This window comes from Aethalodelphis obliquidens, unplaced genomic scaffold, assembly GCF_003676395.1.
Source record: "Aethalodelphis obliquidens isolate GAN/ISIS:26980383/991018 unplaced genomic scaffold, ASM367639v1 scaffold7, whole genome shotgun sequence".
In the NCBI taxonomy this organism is placed as follows: Eukaryota; Metazoa; Chordata; class Mammalia; order Artiodactyla; family Delphinidae; genus Aethalodelphis; species Aethalodelphis obliquidens.
The window spans coordinates 36,438,752-36,456,767 of NW_020837951.1; the positions used below are offsets into that span (position 1 = coordinate 36,438,752).

Sequence of the window (18,016 nt, forward strand, 5' to 3'; positions counted from 1 at the left end):
ATGTAAAGCCTAAAATAAGTATTAAATGGTTCAAACTAGATTTACCAGCCAATGAAAATGACATGATATTTACCATGCAAAGTGACCCTGGGTCTGTCAGACCTCAGGGTTGGAAGTTGCTAGAAAGATGTGAGGGGGGAATGTTTTGAAGGTTGCACAGAGTACCAGAGACAAGCTAACTGAATGGCTCCATTTCACTCAAGGAGAAACTGGACCAAGGTCATATAGCAGAATCGGAACAAAGGCAAGAATCCAATCTGGGCCCCTCACCCCAGTCGAGGGCTCCTTCCATGGCATCTCCCTGCCTCTCAGGAGGGGTAAAACTGGGGAGTGGATTAGACAATGATTCTCAGAGACACTCAATTTCCTATCACTCTGGATATCTGACTTTCCAGGACATGACAGGGTGAGAGGCCTGGCAGACAGATGCTAGAGTGATTTTCTGAGTGTATTGCGAAACACCATCGTACCCAAGCGCTCTGCAACGTTTCTGGTCCTCTTCCAGCTGAGCATGTGGTAGGACTACACAGGCCAGTGCATTGTGGGCATTTGGGATACAAGTCACTTCTGGGTCGGAGCACTTAACTTCTGGTGTGAGATGCTCTGGTGTGTTCTTCCCCAGCCGTAACAACTGGTGATGTCCCAGGTGGTGGAGCCAGGGTCTCTGAGGATGATGACCTGGAACAGAGCCCCCTGAAAACCTGCAATGGACATGTAGCGTGAGAACTAAACCTCTGTCGTGGTAAGCCACTAAAATTATGAGGTTGTATGTTATTGCAGCAAAACCCAGCTCATCTTAACTGATGGAGCAAGGGAACTGCAGCTGCTCCCTCATGTCCCAGCCTGGGCCCACGCTGCAGTCAAAGCTGTTGGTAACCTGGCAGCATGGTATTTTCTAGATACAGCCTTATTTCTTTGAGGTCATAAGCCCATGGCCGAGTGGGCTGTTCCTAACTTCCATGAATGTGTTATGATCAGACTCTTAAACTGTAAGGAACCCCTATCACTCTCCTGATTTAGCTCTCCAGAGAGAGCAGCTATCCCTGCAGGGAGGAGACTGGCCCCACTAAAGCTCTCCTCCCAGCAATCACATGGCTACATCGTTGTTCTGCTGGTGTGTGCTCTGGAGGAAGGCGAGAGAGGGTGATCTCAAGGTAAGAAATCTGGGATCAGGATTTTGGCAGAAGAAAAGTACTGGATCTCAAATGGTACCTCCTGCGTGTAGGCACTGCAGGGTGTTAGGGATGAACTGGACACAGCCCTTTGATTTCCACAGCTCACAGTCTATTGTGTGAGAGAGAATGACACACTAACTGCTAGTGGCTGTGTGAGCGTCATGTTTTCGGGATGGTCAGTTCTGTGGACTGGGAAGGCGGGCCCCGCAGAGGAGGTGCGTGTGAGCTGAGCCTTGGAGGATGAGTGGAAGAGAAAGGCCACTCCGGCTGAGGAAAGTATGAGAAGAGAGACGAGACAGGAGTGTGTGGGATTTGTCCATCAATGGGGAGTGGTCTGAGGCTGAGCAGGGGTGGATGAAGGTACAGGAGTTGAGGTAGGAGGGCAGACCAGAGCCTGGTGACAAAAGCCCTCAGTTGCCTGTGCCATTCCCACTTGATTTTTTTGTTGGAGACAAGGGTGGGGAAGAGAAATGCAGAGTCAGGCTATTTCCCACCTTTTACCTTCCTGAAAACACCCTCCACACCTATGTCCAGTGTCAAAATTTGAGGTTAAAAGGTCTTTTTTGGGCAACACACCCAAAAAAGACCAAGGCCTTATAATTGAATCTGAAATTAAGCTTTGGGCTTAATCCAGCCACTTGAAGTCACAACCCAGGAAAGATGCTTCCTTTTAACTTCTTCTTTCCAGACCTCAGGTTTTACTTTACATCCCAGACTCAAAGAGAATCTCAGAGGTTTCTAAAGCTGAGAGAGGAAGGGATGTGACCAAGGTCACCAGAGAGCAAGGAAATGAGTGTAAACTGTTAGGCCAGAAGCTGCATCTGCCTCTGCTGTATTCCCAGCACCCAGCACATAGCAGGTGCTCAATAACAATTTGATGAATGAGGGAACGAATGAACCATCACAATCAGGCAATTCTTTACCTGTCAAACTTCAGCAAAAAAATCGCTACCTTTAAATGTTTACATGGATAAGATTTACGGTCATTGGCTGACCCAGATTTATCAACTACCCCTGTATGTTCCAGAAACGCCCCTAACAATCGCCTTGATTTAGGCTGGAGGAGGGAAAACCAGCACAGGCTCTGGGGAGAGAGGGGTCATGACAGATGCTGGAGCTCTTGTGCGGGGAGGTGATGAGCACAGATCCAGCAGGTGCCTGCGGCTGAGGACACAGTCTGATCTGGAGTCTTGCTGCTGGGTGGCTCACCAGCACTTTTCTGTGTGTCTCATCTGGCTACACAAAATTCCCGTTTTTCAGAAGGCAACTGAGTCTCAAAGACCAAGCGACTTGGTCAACATCACACAGCTAGTTAGAGCTGGAGCTGGGATGCAACGCTGGGTTTTCAGAATCCTGCGCTGAGTATCTGTTGAGTGACTGTCCTTGGCAGCACTCGCTGTACAAGGTGCCGAGAGGAAGGAGACAGTCCCGCTCTCGAGGGTGGTAGAGGAGACAGGTGCACAACACGAGAGCACAGAGGATGGTCAGGGGCTGTGGGAGCACAAGAAGGGGGCAGGTGACTCTGCAGGGTGCAGGAGGGAGAGGAGGAGAGATGAGCTGGACTCTGAAGGAGCAGGAATGCCCCCACTGGGGAAGAGAGGGAGGACTGCCTATAAAAGGGAACTTCTTGGGCCAAGATGTAGTGCTGGGAAAATACATGGTTTATTCAGGAGAGGGTGAGCCCATTGGCCCCTACAAATGATAGATGCAACTAGGCAGGAGGAATGAGGGGGAAGATCCAGTCCTGGAGGACGGACAGGGTTCCAATGCTGTCACAGGACATAGGCCTCACAGTAAAGCTAGGCGTGAAGGGAGTGAGGGAAGGGGTAGTTATATATCTTCTGAAATGTTAAAGTTCACCCTCAGCTCCTATTTCTCCCTTACACCAGGGATCACTGGGGCTACAAGACAGCTTTCCCATCTAACACTTGACACTTCACTCCCTCGTGACACTGGCATTTCCCAAAGAGGCTGAGACCAGCTCAGAAGAGCAACGGAAGCTACCTGGGCGAAGACCGCAACCTTTCCCACCCTCCCTGTATAAAGCTAGTCAATGACTGATGACGCCTCTACCACATGAGACCTGGTTTCCCTCTTTGTGTGAGATTACTGCTGATATTATTCATCCTAAAAAGCAATATGGAGGCCAAGAAGAGAGTCACTTGGTTTTCAGGACCAGGGTTAAATGCTGTGACCAGTGGCTCTATTGGGATATGTATGTTCTTGTACGTTCTTTTAAAAATCAATGGATGGTCTGTGATTCCTTAAGGAGGAATGGCCAGAATAAGGCTTACACATCCTATGGAGTGGAAATGTTCAATCTTTGTGCCCAAAGGAACGCTAAGTGAGCATCACTCATCACCCACCTCCCTCCCCGAGCTCATCTCTTAAGAAAGAGGGGCAGCACTTGTGACAGGTGCGGCATCTTTTTATCCACTTATTTTTCATACAACTATAGCCCCAGCACCTAAACAATACCTAGCACAGAGGAGGCATTCAACAAATATTCAGTGAGTGAATGAATCTGAAACACTATGGGCATAATTCAGCCGTATGAAGTCATAACCTAGAAATGATGCTTCCTCTTAACAGGCAAGAACGCTTTAGATTCCAAAGGAGCACCTGAAACATGAACCCTACTCTATCATCTCCCCTGAGCCCACCCGGGGGAGAAGACAGATGAGCCTAGGGGATTAGAATGGGTCCCGCCTCCCCTAAGTTACACCAGAACTGCAGAGCTGAGAGGGCCGGCTTGCAGACCTGAAGTCCACTCTCTTATTATACAGATGGTGAGACTAAATTCCAGAGGCAGGGCTGACCCGCTCCAGGTCATACATCCAGGTTGCTTGGCTCCCAGGCCAGCTGGTGCTTTTTCCAACACCCGTGTGGTCCAGATGGGAAAGGAGGGAGAATGAGATGGATGGGGCCAACCAGACGGCCGTGACAGAGTATGTCCTGCTGGGGCTACACGAGCACCACAACCTAGAGATGGTGCTGTTTGTACTCTGCCTGGGCATCTACTCTGTGATAGTGCTGGGGAACGCCCTCCTCATCGGGCTGAACATGCTGGACCCCCGCCTGCAAAGCCCCGTGTACTTCTTCCTCAGCAACCTCTCCCTCATGGATATCTGTGGCACATCCTCCTTTGTGCCTCTCATGCTGGTCAATTCCCTGGAAACCCAAAGCACCATCTCCGTCCCTGGCTGCACCCTGCAGATGTTCCTGACCCTGGCACTGGGCTCCACGGAGTGCCCGATCCTGGCCGTGATGGCGTGTGACCATCACGTGGCCATCTGCCAGCCGCTTCAGTACTCAGGGCTCATGAGCAGGCAGACGTGCGTGTGGATGGCGGCACTGAGCTGGAGGACAGGCTTTGCCAACTCCCTGCTGCAATCCACTCTCACCTGGAGCCTCCCCTTCTGTGGCCACAACGTCATCAACCACTTCTGTGAGATCTTGGCAGTGCTGAAACTAGCCTGTGGGGACATCTCTCTAAACGCGCTGCTAACAATGGTGGCCACTACTGTCGTGACGCTGGCCCCATTGCGGCTCATCTGCCTGTCCTACATTTTCATCCTTGCTGCCATCCTGAGGGTGCCCTCTGCTGCCGGCTGGAAGAAAGCCTTCTCTACCTGCTCTGCCCACCTCACAGTGGTGGTGGTTTTCTATGGGACCACCTCCTTCATGTACTTCAAGCCCAAGGCCAAGGACCCCAACTTGGCTAAGATTATCGCATTGTTCTATGGGGTTGTGACACCCTCGCTGAACCCCATCATCTACAGCCTGAGGAATACAGAGGTGAAAGCTGCCGCCATAGCTCTGCTGAGGGGAGACCTGCTCTCCAGGGAAATGTCCCATTTTTCCTGTTGCTCTCTATCAGGCAGGACAGGCTAGGGTACACTCTGGTCATGATTTCAAAATTTCAGTGGCTTAAAACCACAAAGGTTTTTTCTCACTTACGCTGCAGGTCCATCAGAGGTTGGCTGGGGGATGTGCTCTGCACCATCGCCTTCATCCCTCTGGGACTCAGGATGATAAAGCAGCCACCATCTGGCACATTGCTGGTCCAAGTGGCAAAAGGCAAAGAGAAAATGACAAAGCCTGCACTGATTCTTAAAGCTTCCGCTCAGAAGTGACCTGTTACTTCCACTTCCACCTCACTGGCCAAGGCAAGGCGCACACCAGGGCTGACACCGAGGGGGAGGGAACACCCACCTACCACGCATCTGGAAGGAGGGGGAGGACTGAAGAATTTGTGAAGAGCCTAGTGACAACCACCCACCCTACAGTCAACCCAGGGGCTACTGGAGATTTCTAGAGCTTCCTTTTCTTGGACCAACTGTCCTTCACCGGCTGCTGCCAGGTTCATCATCCCAGGAGAGTGCTGGTTAGCTCTCTTGTGGTGGCTTTGGACTGGGTCGAGCTAACTAGGGTGGAACCGGGCCTCCCCGAGTTTCCTTCCCTGTAAGGTTCTGGGATCGGGTGGACCACGAGAGAAATCCGCATGAGATGGGAGGCGAAGGCGAAGCAGCACCGTCGTGGTGGGAGCCCTCACTTGCTGTCAGCACAGCTGCTCCAGCTCCTGCCACGCCGCCTGCAGCTGCTCGGAGGCCCGTGCCAAGTGTAGCGCCACGCCAGAGAGTGCCAGCTCCTCTTGCAGGTCACCAGTGTCACTGAGCCTGAAGGCAGCGAGGCCCAGACACGGGCTCCGGTCTGTCCTCACCTCCCCCTTCACGCCCCCCGAGAGCAGCTTCAGGCCCGACACCAGGTGCAGAGGCCCAGCTTTGCACAGGCTTCTCCAACTGCTCCCACAATCGACAGCTCTGTTCTCTACAACAGACCCTTTATATCACTCACGCTTGCCCTACTTTGGCCAGACCCTGGCTGATGCCTCACTCAAGAGCCTACGATGGCTCCCCTTAACCACAGAATGAAGCCCTAACTCTTCGGTTGAGTTCAAGCCCTCCAGAACCCAGCCCCCCACTTCTCCAGCCCGATGTTCCACTAACCCCCTTCACACGGTGACCCCCTCGCTACAGTGTCTGTACTGCCTGCACCTTGGTGTCTCGCTCATGCTGACCTCTGGCGAGACCTGGGACTATTTTTCCAAGCCACCTTAGACACCAGCTCTCTCACACAGCCTTTCCTGGTGCACTTTGAATAGTCTCTCTTTCCTTTACGTCCCACAGCACTTTGTTGGTATCTTTCACTCGGTATCCATCCCATTCTGCTTTGCATCCATGGTATTTCACCACCACGTGGGCTCCTTGATGGCGGGATTCAACCAGGTCTGGCTTGTCTCTGCAGCTCCCACAGAGCTTTCCCGATAGAGGGTTACTGAACTGAACTGTCCCTCAGAAGCCCTCACAATGTCACATCTGGGGATTGGATCCTGTGCTGCTGGGTGTGCCCCAGGCAGTTGTGGACAGTCCGGGGTCTTAGTCCAAATGTGTGGACAGACATGAGCAGAGAGCAGCAGTATCTGGTGGTCACGGCCATGTATTCCAGGAAGTCACTTGAACAAGTCAGGAGACAACAAAGGACCCCTGCTTTGGGACCCAGGAGGCCAAGGTTCCAGACCTGGTTCAGCTGCTCTGCCTGTCACGGTCTTCTTGCTGGCCCTCTCCCTCCAGGAATCCCACAGGCACCTCAAACTCAAACTATCCACAACTGAACTCATCATTCTGCCCCACAAAGGTGTGTCATCATCTCAGGGAATGGCACCAACACCCGCCCCAAGTCAGCAAGCCAGAAACGTGGCAGTCACCACAGGCTTTCTTTCATCCCTCACCACCCCACACATCCAAGCAGTCACCATGTCCTAGAGAATCCACCTCGTAACAGCTCTCGGATCAGTCCCCTCCTTCCCACTGACACCGCCTTCACCATCTCTCTCTCAAATAGTGCAACATCGGTTTTGCTGCACTTTCAGCCTCCAAATCCTCTCCAAAATCCATCCTCTGCACCAGCCGTCAAAACACCTATCTGAAAAGACAACGCAAACAAAACAAAACAATCTGATCCGCTACTCTCCTGCTTAAATCCCTCCAATGAGGCCATTGCTCATTTCCCTAGGATAAAAGCCAGACCCCATGTACCTGCCCAGCCTCATCACTGGCTGCTTGCCTCCGCCCTAACTCCACACACACACACCCTGCAGGTCCAGAGGCCCTGAACTAGTCCCAGTTCCCCAGTAAAGATCAGTCTTTCCTGCTCCTGTGTCTCCCCCTTGCTGTTGCCTCCCATGTCCAAACACCTGACCTTTAGCTAACATACATTGGAGACTTACCACATAGCAGGCTAGGCACTATACTAAGTGTTCTAAGTGCTTTCCTGCTTGGGGACCAGATGGGATGATGGAAATTTCAGGGGAGGAATGTGATATGGACACTGGTGACCAGAGTGAACACTCTCCCAACATCCTGGCATTATGGAAACTCATTCAATCCTCACTCAATGCCCTCCACTCCATCCGGCTTCCAGAAAACCCCTTCTAATCCCTCCTAGCTGGGTGGGGTCTGTCTCAGCTCTGTCTCCCTCTTCAGTGCCTTCTGTACTCTACTGTGTCCTGAATCCCAGCTATTTGGGCTCATGTGTCCTAGTGATCTGTGTGGCATAATATTTCTGATACAGGAACAGACACCTAGCCCACACCTCTCCTTCCTTCTCACCATTCAATTGGTGAATGTGATGTGAGATGTGACCTTCTCACATCACTCTGCTCAGTGCCCGAAGGAAGAGATGTGATTGCAAAAAGCAGAGAACAAAGAGATGTTTTCCTGGCATCTGAGTTTCAAAAGCCTAGGCTCTAAAGGGAACATAAAAGACTTAAGGCATAAACAAAAGATTTGGGAGAAAAATGTAAGGAAAAATAGGTGTCCCCACCTCCAGATTAATAAAAGATTCCCTAAGTTAGGGAGAGGAAAAAGCAAGGAGGAGGGGATGTAGTGAGAGCATTGGCATAGGAGGGCCCCAAAAGGGAGGGGCCCTGAGCCCCACTCCCCAGACCAAGCCCCTGGACAGGTTTGCAGGTGTGAAAGCTGGAGCAACTCATGCATTGTTGGTCAAGTAAAATGCAGAGCAGGACCCCAGGGTAGAAATGGCTTCAAGGTGTTTCTGGGTAGCCAAGGTCTCACAAGTCTTTGCATGTGGCACAGAAGTGGTGTAGAGCCTCAGGACTGAAAGGGTTACACAGATGGGGACAAGAAACCACTCTGGGAAGGCCTGCTTGTACCGCTACCTGGGGACCAGGTGGGATGATGGAAATCTCAGGGGCGCCACATGGACCCTGGTGACCAGGGAAAACACCCTTGCAGTATCTCGGCATTATATAAGACCCTCGGGACTCAGCTGTGACCTTTGTGGAAAGAGAAGAAAATCCCCAAATGACAAAAGATTATGTTTCTGGCACTCGGGCAAAATGGAGACTCAAAACAGAAGTTACATTCTTGTGATATTTCTTGCACATCTGAGATTTGTTCCTGCTAGTCCAATTTCCTGAGCCCTTAGCCTCCTTCCCTATTGGGTGTGGGCACCACAAGGGAGGTCTCACTGACTGAAATCATCTCAGCAAGTACACACACACACACTCACACAACTCCCTACTCCCGGCTGCTGCAGCCTGACACAATGGGGCAAAAGCCTCAGACAGTAGCTCCAGCAGCTCATGCCAGCTAGGCTCCGTCACCCCTGTTGATTGTCTCAGGGTCCCTCTTTCCCTCCCCTCCCCACACCGTTTCCCTCAGGAAAAAAAAAAGGCAGCACAGAACCAGCAAATACTTCATTGGAGACACACCAGACTCCACCTGCATCAACTCAGGATACCAGCCACCGCAGCCCCAGTCCCAGCCCCATCTGTCCTGCATCCCCCTCCCAGCACAGCCCAGCCCAGATCCTGCCTCTGGGAAGGAAGCCCGAGCCCAGAGTTGCTGAGCTGCTGGGAAGATCTGGAGACTCAGCTTCCCCAGGGTGGACTCCGTTTCCTTAGGAACGACACCATGTCCTGAGAGGGCCTGGTCTCCCAGGGAAGGAATCCATGTCCTCAGGAGGGTTCCATACCCTGGGAAGGGCTCCACACCCCTGGGAGGGGCTCCTTGGTCCTGAGGGGGCTCTATGGCCCTGCACGAGCTCCAGTCCTGAAGATGCAGGAGGACTCCAGGCCCTCGGGAAGTGTGCCAGGCCCCTGAAAGAGTTCCGTGTCCTTAAGAAAGACTCCATGTCCTCAAGAAATACAACTTGTCTCTTATCCCTGGGAGGACTCCATGCTCCCAGGAAGAACCCAAGGAAGGGCTCTCTGCCCCAGGGAAGAGTTCACGTTCCCCAAGGGCAGCCCAAAGCCCCTCTCAGCTGGCACAGATGCTGCTGACAGTGGCCCCTCCCGGGCCCACAAGGCCCAGCTCCTCCTGCTCATTGATGCACAGCTGGTAACCGCAGCCCCGGGCCCGGGCTCCAGATGGGACCTGGTGGTCAGTCTTGGCACGAGGGGGCAGCAAGAAGCCCACACTGCCAGCGATGAGCATATGCCAAATGCTGTGAATGTAGAAGTAGTTGTCTCGAGTCTCCACAAAAGCATAGAGCAGGATGGCACTGCCCGCGATAAGGCTGCCTGGGCACAGGTAGAAAAGCCAGCGGCGCCACGTGGGCGGGTAGCAGTGCCGGCGGCGGACGCTGCGTACTGTCTGGGGGAGGCAGAGAAGTGGGGCTCAGGAACGCGAGGCCTTGGAACCCAAGCCACTGCTGGTCACTCTCAGGCTTCCCCTGAGCCCTGGTGGTGACCTGAAGGCATCTGCCAAGACTGGAGTGCAGCGCTGTGAGCAGCACAGTGATGACGACAGGGTCCCAACCCACCTTAAACTGGGAACCAGATACCCAAGCCCCTGCACCCAAGTCCTGCTGGGACCTCCCCGCCCCCAGCCCTCCCAACCTTACCCAGGCTGTGGCCAAGATCCCCAGGGCAAAGAGACTGGGTCCAAGCAGGTTCCAGAGTCCATGCCGGTCAAGCTGCAGAGCCATGGACAGCAGCATAGCCCCCAGCAAGTACAGCACCTAGAGAAAGAGGTCTCCAGGGGCTGGGCCGGGATGGAGAGGCACTTGGCAATGCCCCCAGGAGAGATCGGGAAGTGGATTTCAAGTAGACTGTGGCTATGGTTGTCCCCCAGGGCCCACTCTGCACTGACCTGCTTGACCACAGGCTGTAAGCGAGCCATGGCAATGACAGTGACCCACACGGACATTAAAGAGCCCAGGAAGTCACAGAACTGCAGCACGTCGTAGTCCATGATGCAGAAAACCACAATGCCTGGCTGGTCACAGGCATGGTAGAACTGGAGAAAGAGAGGACAGGCATTGAGAGAACTTGCGGCAAAGGTCCAGGTCTACAAAACTGGAGAAAGAGGCCATAGGGGTGGCGTGCTGCTGTCAGAAAAGCGGAAGTCAGAGGGCACAGACTGAGCAGAACTGGGAAATGCCCAACTCCCCACCCCTGAGAAGAATGTGGTAGGGAGGCCCGGTCTGTGTCTTAGGCTGTACGTATCTGGCAGCCCTGAGCCTCGTCCTCACCTTCCTAATCTTCCTGCTTCTGGAATGTGCTGTGAGAGCACCAAGCCAAGGGATCCAGGTCTCTCAAGCTGAGGCCAATCCTTGCCTGTATCCCCTTGTGCTCATGTGGGTCCCACCTGTAATCCTGGCCCAAGCTCTGAGGCTGGAATCTGGCCTCTTGGCCAATCCAGACCCCAAGCCCTGTCTGTTAGCTCAGACTCTGAGTCATGCTTCACCTTCAGACCTTGCACTAATTGGTCCTCTGCATCCTCTCCCACCCAATGCCATGGGGGAAGCGGGGGGGACGGTGAGAAAAAAGGCAGAGTCCCTAAAGCCAGGGAAAAGAGCATGGCACTTTACACCACGGGAAGAACACAGGAAAGGGACAGTGCTCACCTACCCTACACCGTGGGGAACACAGCAAAGAATAGGGTATTGAGCTTAAAGGTGGGGTGCAGGGGACACAGTGGAACTGGAACAAGCTATACTGGGCACCCCAATTAAGGAACCAAGCTCTGCCATCAGCCCTTGGGTCTGTGGTCGCAATCCCTGTGCCCCGCTGGATAATGCTGTCAGGACCTCTGGCAGCCTGCATTCCCTTATTGTGAAAACAGTGACCCAGGGATAACCTGAGTTCAAGTTTATTTTGTCTTGGAACATTTGCTGTCACCTTTCTTTGAACTTCTGTGTAGAATTTAGGTAATTTGAGTACTTACTGATGCTAAACACTAAGGCCATGGATGGTTTCAAGAATATCTGGTGCAGAGATGCAGGAACACGCTTCCTTCTATATCATGTGCCTTACGAGTCCACCCAAAGAAAATAGACTGGGCAAGGTCTCTGAAGACAAACAGCTCTGACCGAGAACAACCATCACAGTGGCATGCTCACTTCTCCCATCTCCCAGTATCGCCCCTGCTCCGTGTCAGGAAGAATGGGTTATTATGGTAATGAAGGCAGGGTTAAGAAAAATTACGAAGCTATAATGGGAAAGAAAAAGGTTTTGACCTATGTAAACTTGACCAAAATCTACTCATTGGAGCTGAGTTCGAGACACGCCAGCAGATTTTAGGGGATCAAAAAAGTCTCTTAAGATTCTGTGAATCAATCTGTTTGACCTCTGTCCCCTGTACTTTACCCCAGGTCCTCAGAGAGCCATGGCTACTGAGAGCACCTCTTGAGAGGAGAAACAACTCAGTGTAGTTGCCAGGATTGGGCTGAAATGCATCAGGCTGAACCGAAGCTGGGGCAGGAAGGCTGTGCTATACCATCCAAAGGCAGCCTTTGAAGTGGCTGGATCACTGACTGGAGGGATCCTTTAGGCACTACTTTCAGCCCACATCAGTTTCTTCATCATTCCATCAAAAGGCAACCCTAAGTCACAAGGGCTCTGAGCCCAAAAGAGAGACAGCCTTACAGACCTTAGTGAGACAGGTATCCAGGCCTCCAGAGGCACGGCTCTGGGTGTGGGTAGGGAGAGGGCAGGGATATCCAGCCCACAGCTGAGGAGATAGATAGCAGAGCAATATCACAGTTTCACTCACTGGCAGCAGTGGGGTCTCAGCAACTTCTGGGGAAAATGAAAATGGGAGAACCTAGTCTCCTGTTTGAATGAGTCAGAGCTGAGAACGAGAAGGTGGAGGCGAGGTCAGGAAGAAGAGTTCAGGGAAAAGGAGCACTATATCCCGAACTCATAGCACAAACCATGACACCCCAACCTCACTGAAACAGCAGCGACCTTAGGGAAAGCAGGTGGGAAACTGAAGCAGGTCTGCTGTGAAAGCTGACAGAAGCCAGCCCAGATGCAGAGCTGCCACCAACAGGATGGGAAAACAGACTCAAAAGTTTAGTCTTGAGAGACAAAGGATGAGAAAGAAATTGCTAATGTTTCTTTTGAACCTGTTGAAGATTTCATCCAGTCATTCAAATTGCAAAATGTGTAACTTCAACCAGCAGAGGGGAAAGGGTGAATAACATAAGGGCAGGGACAAGCTGGGAGTTTAGAAAAAGAAAAATAAATGAAAAAGAAAACTCAGGGATATTAATTGACATTGGGAAACCTTGGGTTCGATTCCTTCGCATTTTAAACTGCCAAGTCTTAAACTTGTGTACCTATCCTCTTTCTTTCCCTTCACTTTGGAGGTAAAGAATGTTGTCCCTTCAGGAAGAGACTGCTCTGGAATTATCATGTTTTTTTGGTTTTTTGTTTTGTTTTGTTTTGTTTGCGGTACGCGGGCCTCTCCCTGTTGTGGCCTCTCCCGTTGCAGAGCACAGGCTCCGGACGCGCAGGCTCAGTGGCCGTGGCTCACAGGCCCAGCCGCTCCACAGCATGTGGGATCTTCCCGGACCGGGGCACGAACCCGCGTCCCCTGCATCAGCAGGCGCACTCTCAACCACTGCGCCACCAGGGAAGCCCTATCATGTTTTAAGTGAGTATCCCAGGCTTTTCAGAGGGTTCATAAGTTTGGGGACATAAATCCCTCTTTTATATTATTAAATAGAGAAAATGAGTTCTTACTGGGAAACTTGGAGAGACTTTTCATGTGGGTCCATTTAATGTTTGAATATGCCTCAAAGGTTTATTTTTTAATTCTTTCTCTTACATGTGATTAATTGGGAACTAATTTGGTTCCTAAACAAATCAATATTTTGGCCTTTTTCTATTTCTCTACCTCCAAGACTGGATATACATACTACTGCTCACTAAATTACCCAATACTGTTTTATGATTTGGATTTTATTTTAAAGCATTAATTTTACCTTTCACACTTCACCAAGCACTTGTTTCATATGCCTGACTTTCAGGTATATAGAAGGAAATGCCCAAACACTTCTGGAAGAGGGACTTGTAATAAATCTTTCAATCTCAGATAAGAGAGGATAAATACCAGCAGGAAAAAGGCAAAGCTGAATCACCTAACATTGAAGACACATCTAAGAAAATAATTAATTGAAGGTTTATTTCCTCCTAGGAATTTCTACATTGTTAAAAAGAGTGGGGAATAATGGAGAGATCGTCTCTGGAGTGGAGAGGTTTTGGGGGATATCATCTCTCTAATCTTCTATGACTGATTATTCTACAAGTATACTAGAAGGTCAAAGAGATTAAGGTTGTAGAAAACCCTTAGGGGTAGAGTTAAATTAAAACTGCAGTGTGGGGACTTTCCTGGTGGTCCAGTGGGTAAGACTCCGTGCTCCCAATGCAGGGGACCTGGGTTCCATCCCTGGTCAGGCAATTAGATCCCACATACATGCCGCAACTAAGAAGTCCGCACGCTGCAACAAAGATCCCACGTGCCACAACTAAGGCCCGGTGCAGCCAAAATAAATCAATAAATATTAAAAAAATAAAAATAAATAAAACTGCAGTGTGAGGTGACCAACACGATCTACATTTCACCAATCCTATCTGGCTACTGTCACTGCTGAATGTCCAAAAATGCCATCAGTAAAGTCCATCATCGACTCCCTCCCGGGGCACACTGTGCTAGGGAAACCCGCCAACAACCTGTGGCAGCTTGCTTCATTGAAACTCCTCAACCCGGAGGAGACAGCATCTTGTCATCATATATTCTAGGCATATGTTTGTCTCTTCTGCCTGCAGTGCTTCAGCCTGCTTTACTATTCATGGAGCAGGAGCCATTATCGATTGCCATGGCACCCATTCAGCACCATCCTTAACCAGGACGCACAATTTATAGTAAATGAGGCAAAGCAAATTGCTCACCACCATATATTTCACTGGTGTAACCATTTACCCATCACCTAGAAGCAACTGGCTAACCGAAAGCTGGAGTGGGCTACTGAAGGCTGAGTTATAGTGGCACCTGGGAAACTCTACCCTGAAAGTCTGGAATACTCTCCTATATGTTTGGCACACAGTATGTGCCCAGTAAATTTTAGTCACCTTACAGTCATCTTATACTTTATGCCATGTATATTCATGGGAGAATATCCCCACACTAATAAACTTTCCCTTATGCAAAAAAAAAAAAAATATATATATATATATTGCACTATTGTCTCACTGAAAATTGTGGACTAATTTTTACATTAGTATTCCTTTTGTCATCAGCAATAAAAAGAAGTGGTAGAAATAACACAAAAAGATTGGGAGATTTAAGAAAAGAAATTCAGACTACTAACTAGTTTCTATTAGTATAATCTAATTTGACACCTTCCTCAGCTTTGGACATTTCTTTACTTACAAGGTAATTTTGGAAAATTATACTAAGTTGTTTTTCTCTGTGGAATTTTATACTTTTATAACATAACTATACAGTTTGTCTAACGCTCCAAAACAGAGTATCCTGGCACTAGAGAATTTAAAATTGAAGATGCAAATATATTCAATCCATACAAAGATTAGGATATTTGTACTCGGGACAGAATGAAACTTCCTGCTGTTCTCTTATTTTCTGCTTCCGTTTCCTCTTGGAAACAGTCATGGGATTTTGCCAAGGGCCACTGAGAATTACTTGTGCTGGTGTGAGGAACAGAAGAGGTAATGAGGAGGTGGGCTTGCAGCCAGGATCTCAGCAATCGACAAGGAAGGCTGCAGGGGCCCCAGGATGTCAGCTCTGTCTGGGTCTTTGGGGATCCAATTATGAGGACTCCTCTAGCACTGTGAAGGACATGTGGCTTGAACTGTATGAGTCAGAGGTGCACAACCGCAATGTCTGATATACTTTCCCTGTGATTTCCTGTATTTGGTTTGGTTATATTTCCTGACCTTTTGATTGGCTCTTTTTATCTTTTAAGAATTTGAGAACTACTAAAGTGAGGTCGTTAGTATTTCCACGTACTCCAGGACTTCTGAGAAACTGAAGTCAGGTTAGAAATGTATCCATGCACGCTCACTGCCCTATGCAAGGGGAACACTACAGCTCAGTGATTACATGAGAGGGATCTGGAGGCAGGCTGAGTGCGAAGTTTGGTTCTACCACTCACCTCAGGCCTTAGGCAAAGTATGTAAACTTTTCTCATCTGCAAAAAAGGGATAATAATAATAGCAATACCTATTATTACAGTGCTATGGGGAGGATTCGATGAGCACTGTCTGACACACAGCATGTATTCAGTAGATGTTGTTTTTCTGTTATAGTTATCTGAACTGTCGGCTACATACAAAATCAAGTGCTGGGTTTGTGGCTTGTTTTGTTTTGCTTTTTCTACTTATTTACATTTTGCATTTTAAACTCCTGAAGAACAAAGCTACTGTCTGCTCCCAGGCCCTGGGTAGGAACTGACACACTACTCCCAGGTGTAGACTGTCCTGGATTTGAAGACAAGGAAGAAGACTGTCGCCTACCATGCTGGTGCTGATACCTGCAATATGAAAGATGGGTCCTTAAATGGAGACTGCTGAGGAATGAAATAAGTCTAAACAAAATAAAGAACAGGAAAGAGTGACAACAGGAAACCTGCCTGTGAAAAATGAATCACAAGTAGCTCTACACTTTGGCACGTGTGGAAAAAGAACAGGAGTTAGAGCACGACTTTAGGCAACACCTCAGAGCCAGTATCTTTTCCTTGATCATTTGCTTACTGCCTTATTTAAGAAAGTGGAAGCACTGTATGTGGTGCCAGGCACTTTCGACTCCCCCAGTGTTCCTACTAGGGGAAGGTCTTGTCTTTTCAGGATGAAATGCCATCAAATCCAGAAGATAAGAAGTCATCTGACACTGAATACCCTGAAGCCAATGCCCAGGATGCTTTGTGAAGTGCAGGAGAATGGATACGCTCTCCTCACACGCTCCAGGCTCCTGACACACTTAGGTGTTCTTACTAATTGTGAACCACATTAGATCTGCACATAACCAAGAGTGCGCTGGTGAAAGAGCTGTTGCTAGGGAATTTGGTGAGCAACAATATAAAAAGGATCTTGAAACTAAAAAAAAGAGAGCGAGAGAAACAATGTTGAATATAAAAACAGAGTGGGGCATTGTCAGAGCAGGTCTAAAAAGGGGACCAGTCAAACAAAACTGAGGTGTGCTGTTCTCATGCAGCTTAAGTGGCCAAGGTCCTGCTACATGGCTCGGTTACAGCCCACTGTTCCTCACCTGTGGAGAAATAACCAGGGCCCTAGAACATGACTCAGTTTCAGGACATTTGCCCCTCACTTTCTCCTAGATGATAAGTAGGATTTTTGTAATTTGGATATATGTCTGATCTATTAATACTGGACAACAGAGAGGCATGTATTGGTTTTTGTGATATCTTTGTTGCTAAGACATGTGGAAAAGTCTGAATCCATCTAAGATGTTTGCAGTGCTCATAGGCAGGCACTGTACATCACAAGATACCAAGAGCCCAGGGATGAGATGAAAAGATCCCTAGATGTAGCATCTCAGGGGATTTGTGTAGACACAATTCCAAATTGTAGGTCAGAGTTTCTCAGCCAGTGTGTTGAGGTAAAGGTCCCCTCAGCCCTTAGAGTGGACAGGCAGGGTGCGGGTCGCTGGAGACCCCACACTGTCTCCAGTGACTGTTATCTTAAGTCGCAAACAGCCTTGCTCATATATCCCAATGTGCCTTATAAAAATTATCACGTTCGCATGCCATGATACGAAGCGGTCAGGAAGCACTGCTGTACAGTGAAGAGGAGACATTCTCATACCATGAAGGTGTAGACATCCCCAAACCCCGTGGTGGAAATGTACACTCTAACCCACCACCACGGATAAGGACTCGGTGAAAGACACAGACGCCACCGCATACCGTGGAGAAGAACATGGTGAAGGTGTAGACAGCCGCTTCCAGCACATATCGGCTCCGAATGGCCAGGACCACGGGGGGCAAAAACATGAGGTTGCTCAGGCAGAGCAGTAACGTGGACAGAAGCTGGAATCCGTAGGTGAGCGCATCCGCACTGTCGGTGCAGCCCCATCCCCGCCATCCTGCGGATGGGAGGGGCACAGGGTGGAAGAGGTGAGAAGGCAGCCCGCGCTTCAGCAGATACTTCCGCTGGTGGTCTCTGCTCAAGCCCGACGCCAAGGCCAGAGGAGGCTGGTCCCACCCTGACCCCGCCCCCCCTCAAACCCGGCTACTGAGGGTGCCGCCTCCCTTCCGACCGCCCCGGGTGGGGTCCCTCGCCAGCCCAGCCGGCTCACCGGCCTTGCACTCGCAGGCCGCGTACAGGTAGTTATGCGTGCGCAGCAGCTTGCACTGGCCGTAGGGCCCGCAGTCGTCCACGCACGGGGACAGGAAAGTGCGCAACCGCACCTCGGCCGTCGCGTTCCGGCACCTCACGAACCTGCGCACAAACTGCCAATCAACCGGGCCCGGGCGCAGCCGCGCCCCGC

General features: G+C 50.2%; 2 protein-coding genes across 3 annotated transcripts in view; one reads left to right on the forward strand and one right to left on the reverse strand.

The window, feature by feature from the left end:
- The first annotated feature begins 707 nt into the window (after window positions 1-707).
- LOC113619963 (olfactory receptor 13C7-like) lies at window positions 708-5,733 on the forward strand. The gene has a single exon (XM_027105532.1). It carries the CDS (start codon window positions 4,092-4,094, stop codon window positions 5,067-5,069), a length of 978 nt encoding a protein of 325 aa, XP_026961333.1. The 5' UTR covers window positions 708-4,091; the 3' UTR covers window positions 5,070-5,733.
- A 1,235-nt stretch (window positions 5,734-6,968) lies between these two features.
- TMEM8B (transmembrane protein 8B) overlaps window positions 6,969-18,016 on the reverse strand; it is a 28,427-nt gene continuing 17,379 nt past the window's right edge. Inside the window, exons 9-13 of one of the 2 annotated variants that reach the window (XM_027105531.1) lie at window positions 17,825-17,967; window positions 17,433-17,611; window positions 10,352-10,498; window positions 10,104-10,220; window positions 6,969-9,853 (exon numbers count right to left, since the gene is read on the reverse strand). In XM_027105531.1, the coding sequence (XP_026961332.1) occupies window positions 9,518-9,853; window positions 10,104-10,220; window positions 10,352-10,498; window positions 17,433-17,611; window positions 17,825-17,967 (922 nt within the window). In that variant the 3' untranslated portion in view covers window positions 6,969-9,517. Of the gene's footprint in view, window positions 9,854-10,103; window positions 10,499-17,432; window positions 17,612-17,824; window positions 17,968-18,016 lie in introns of both variants that reach the window. The other variant, XM_027105530.1, reaches the window with a different exon arrangement.

Bases quoted from the DNA above. Each gene is read 5' to 3' on its own strand.
- LOC113619963 (XM_027105532.1), top strand. From the start codon at position 4,092: ATGGATGGGGCCAACCAGACGGCCGTGACAGAGTATGTCCTGCTGGGG.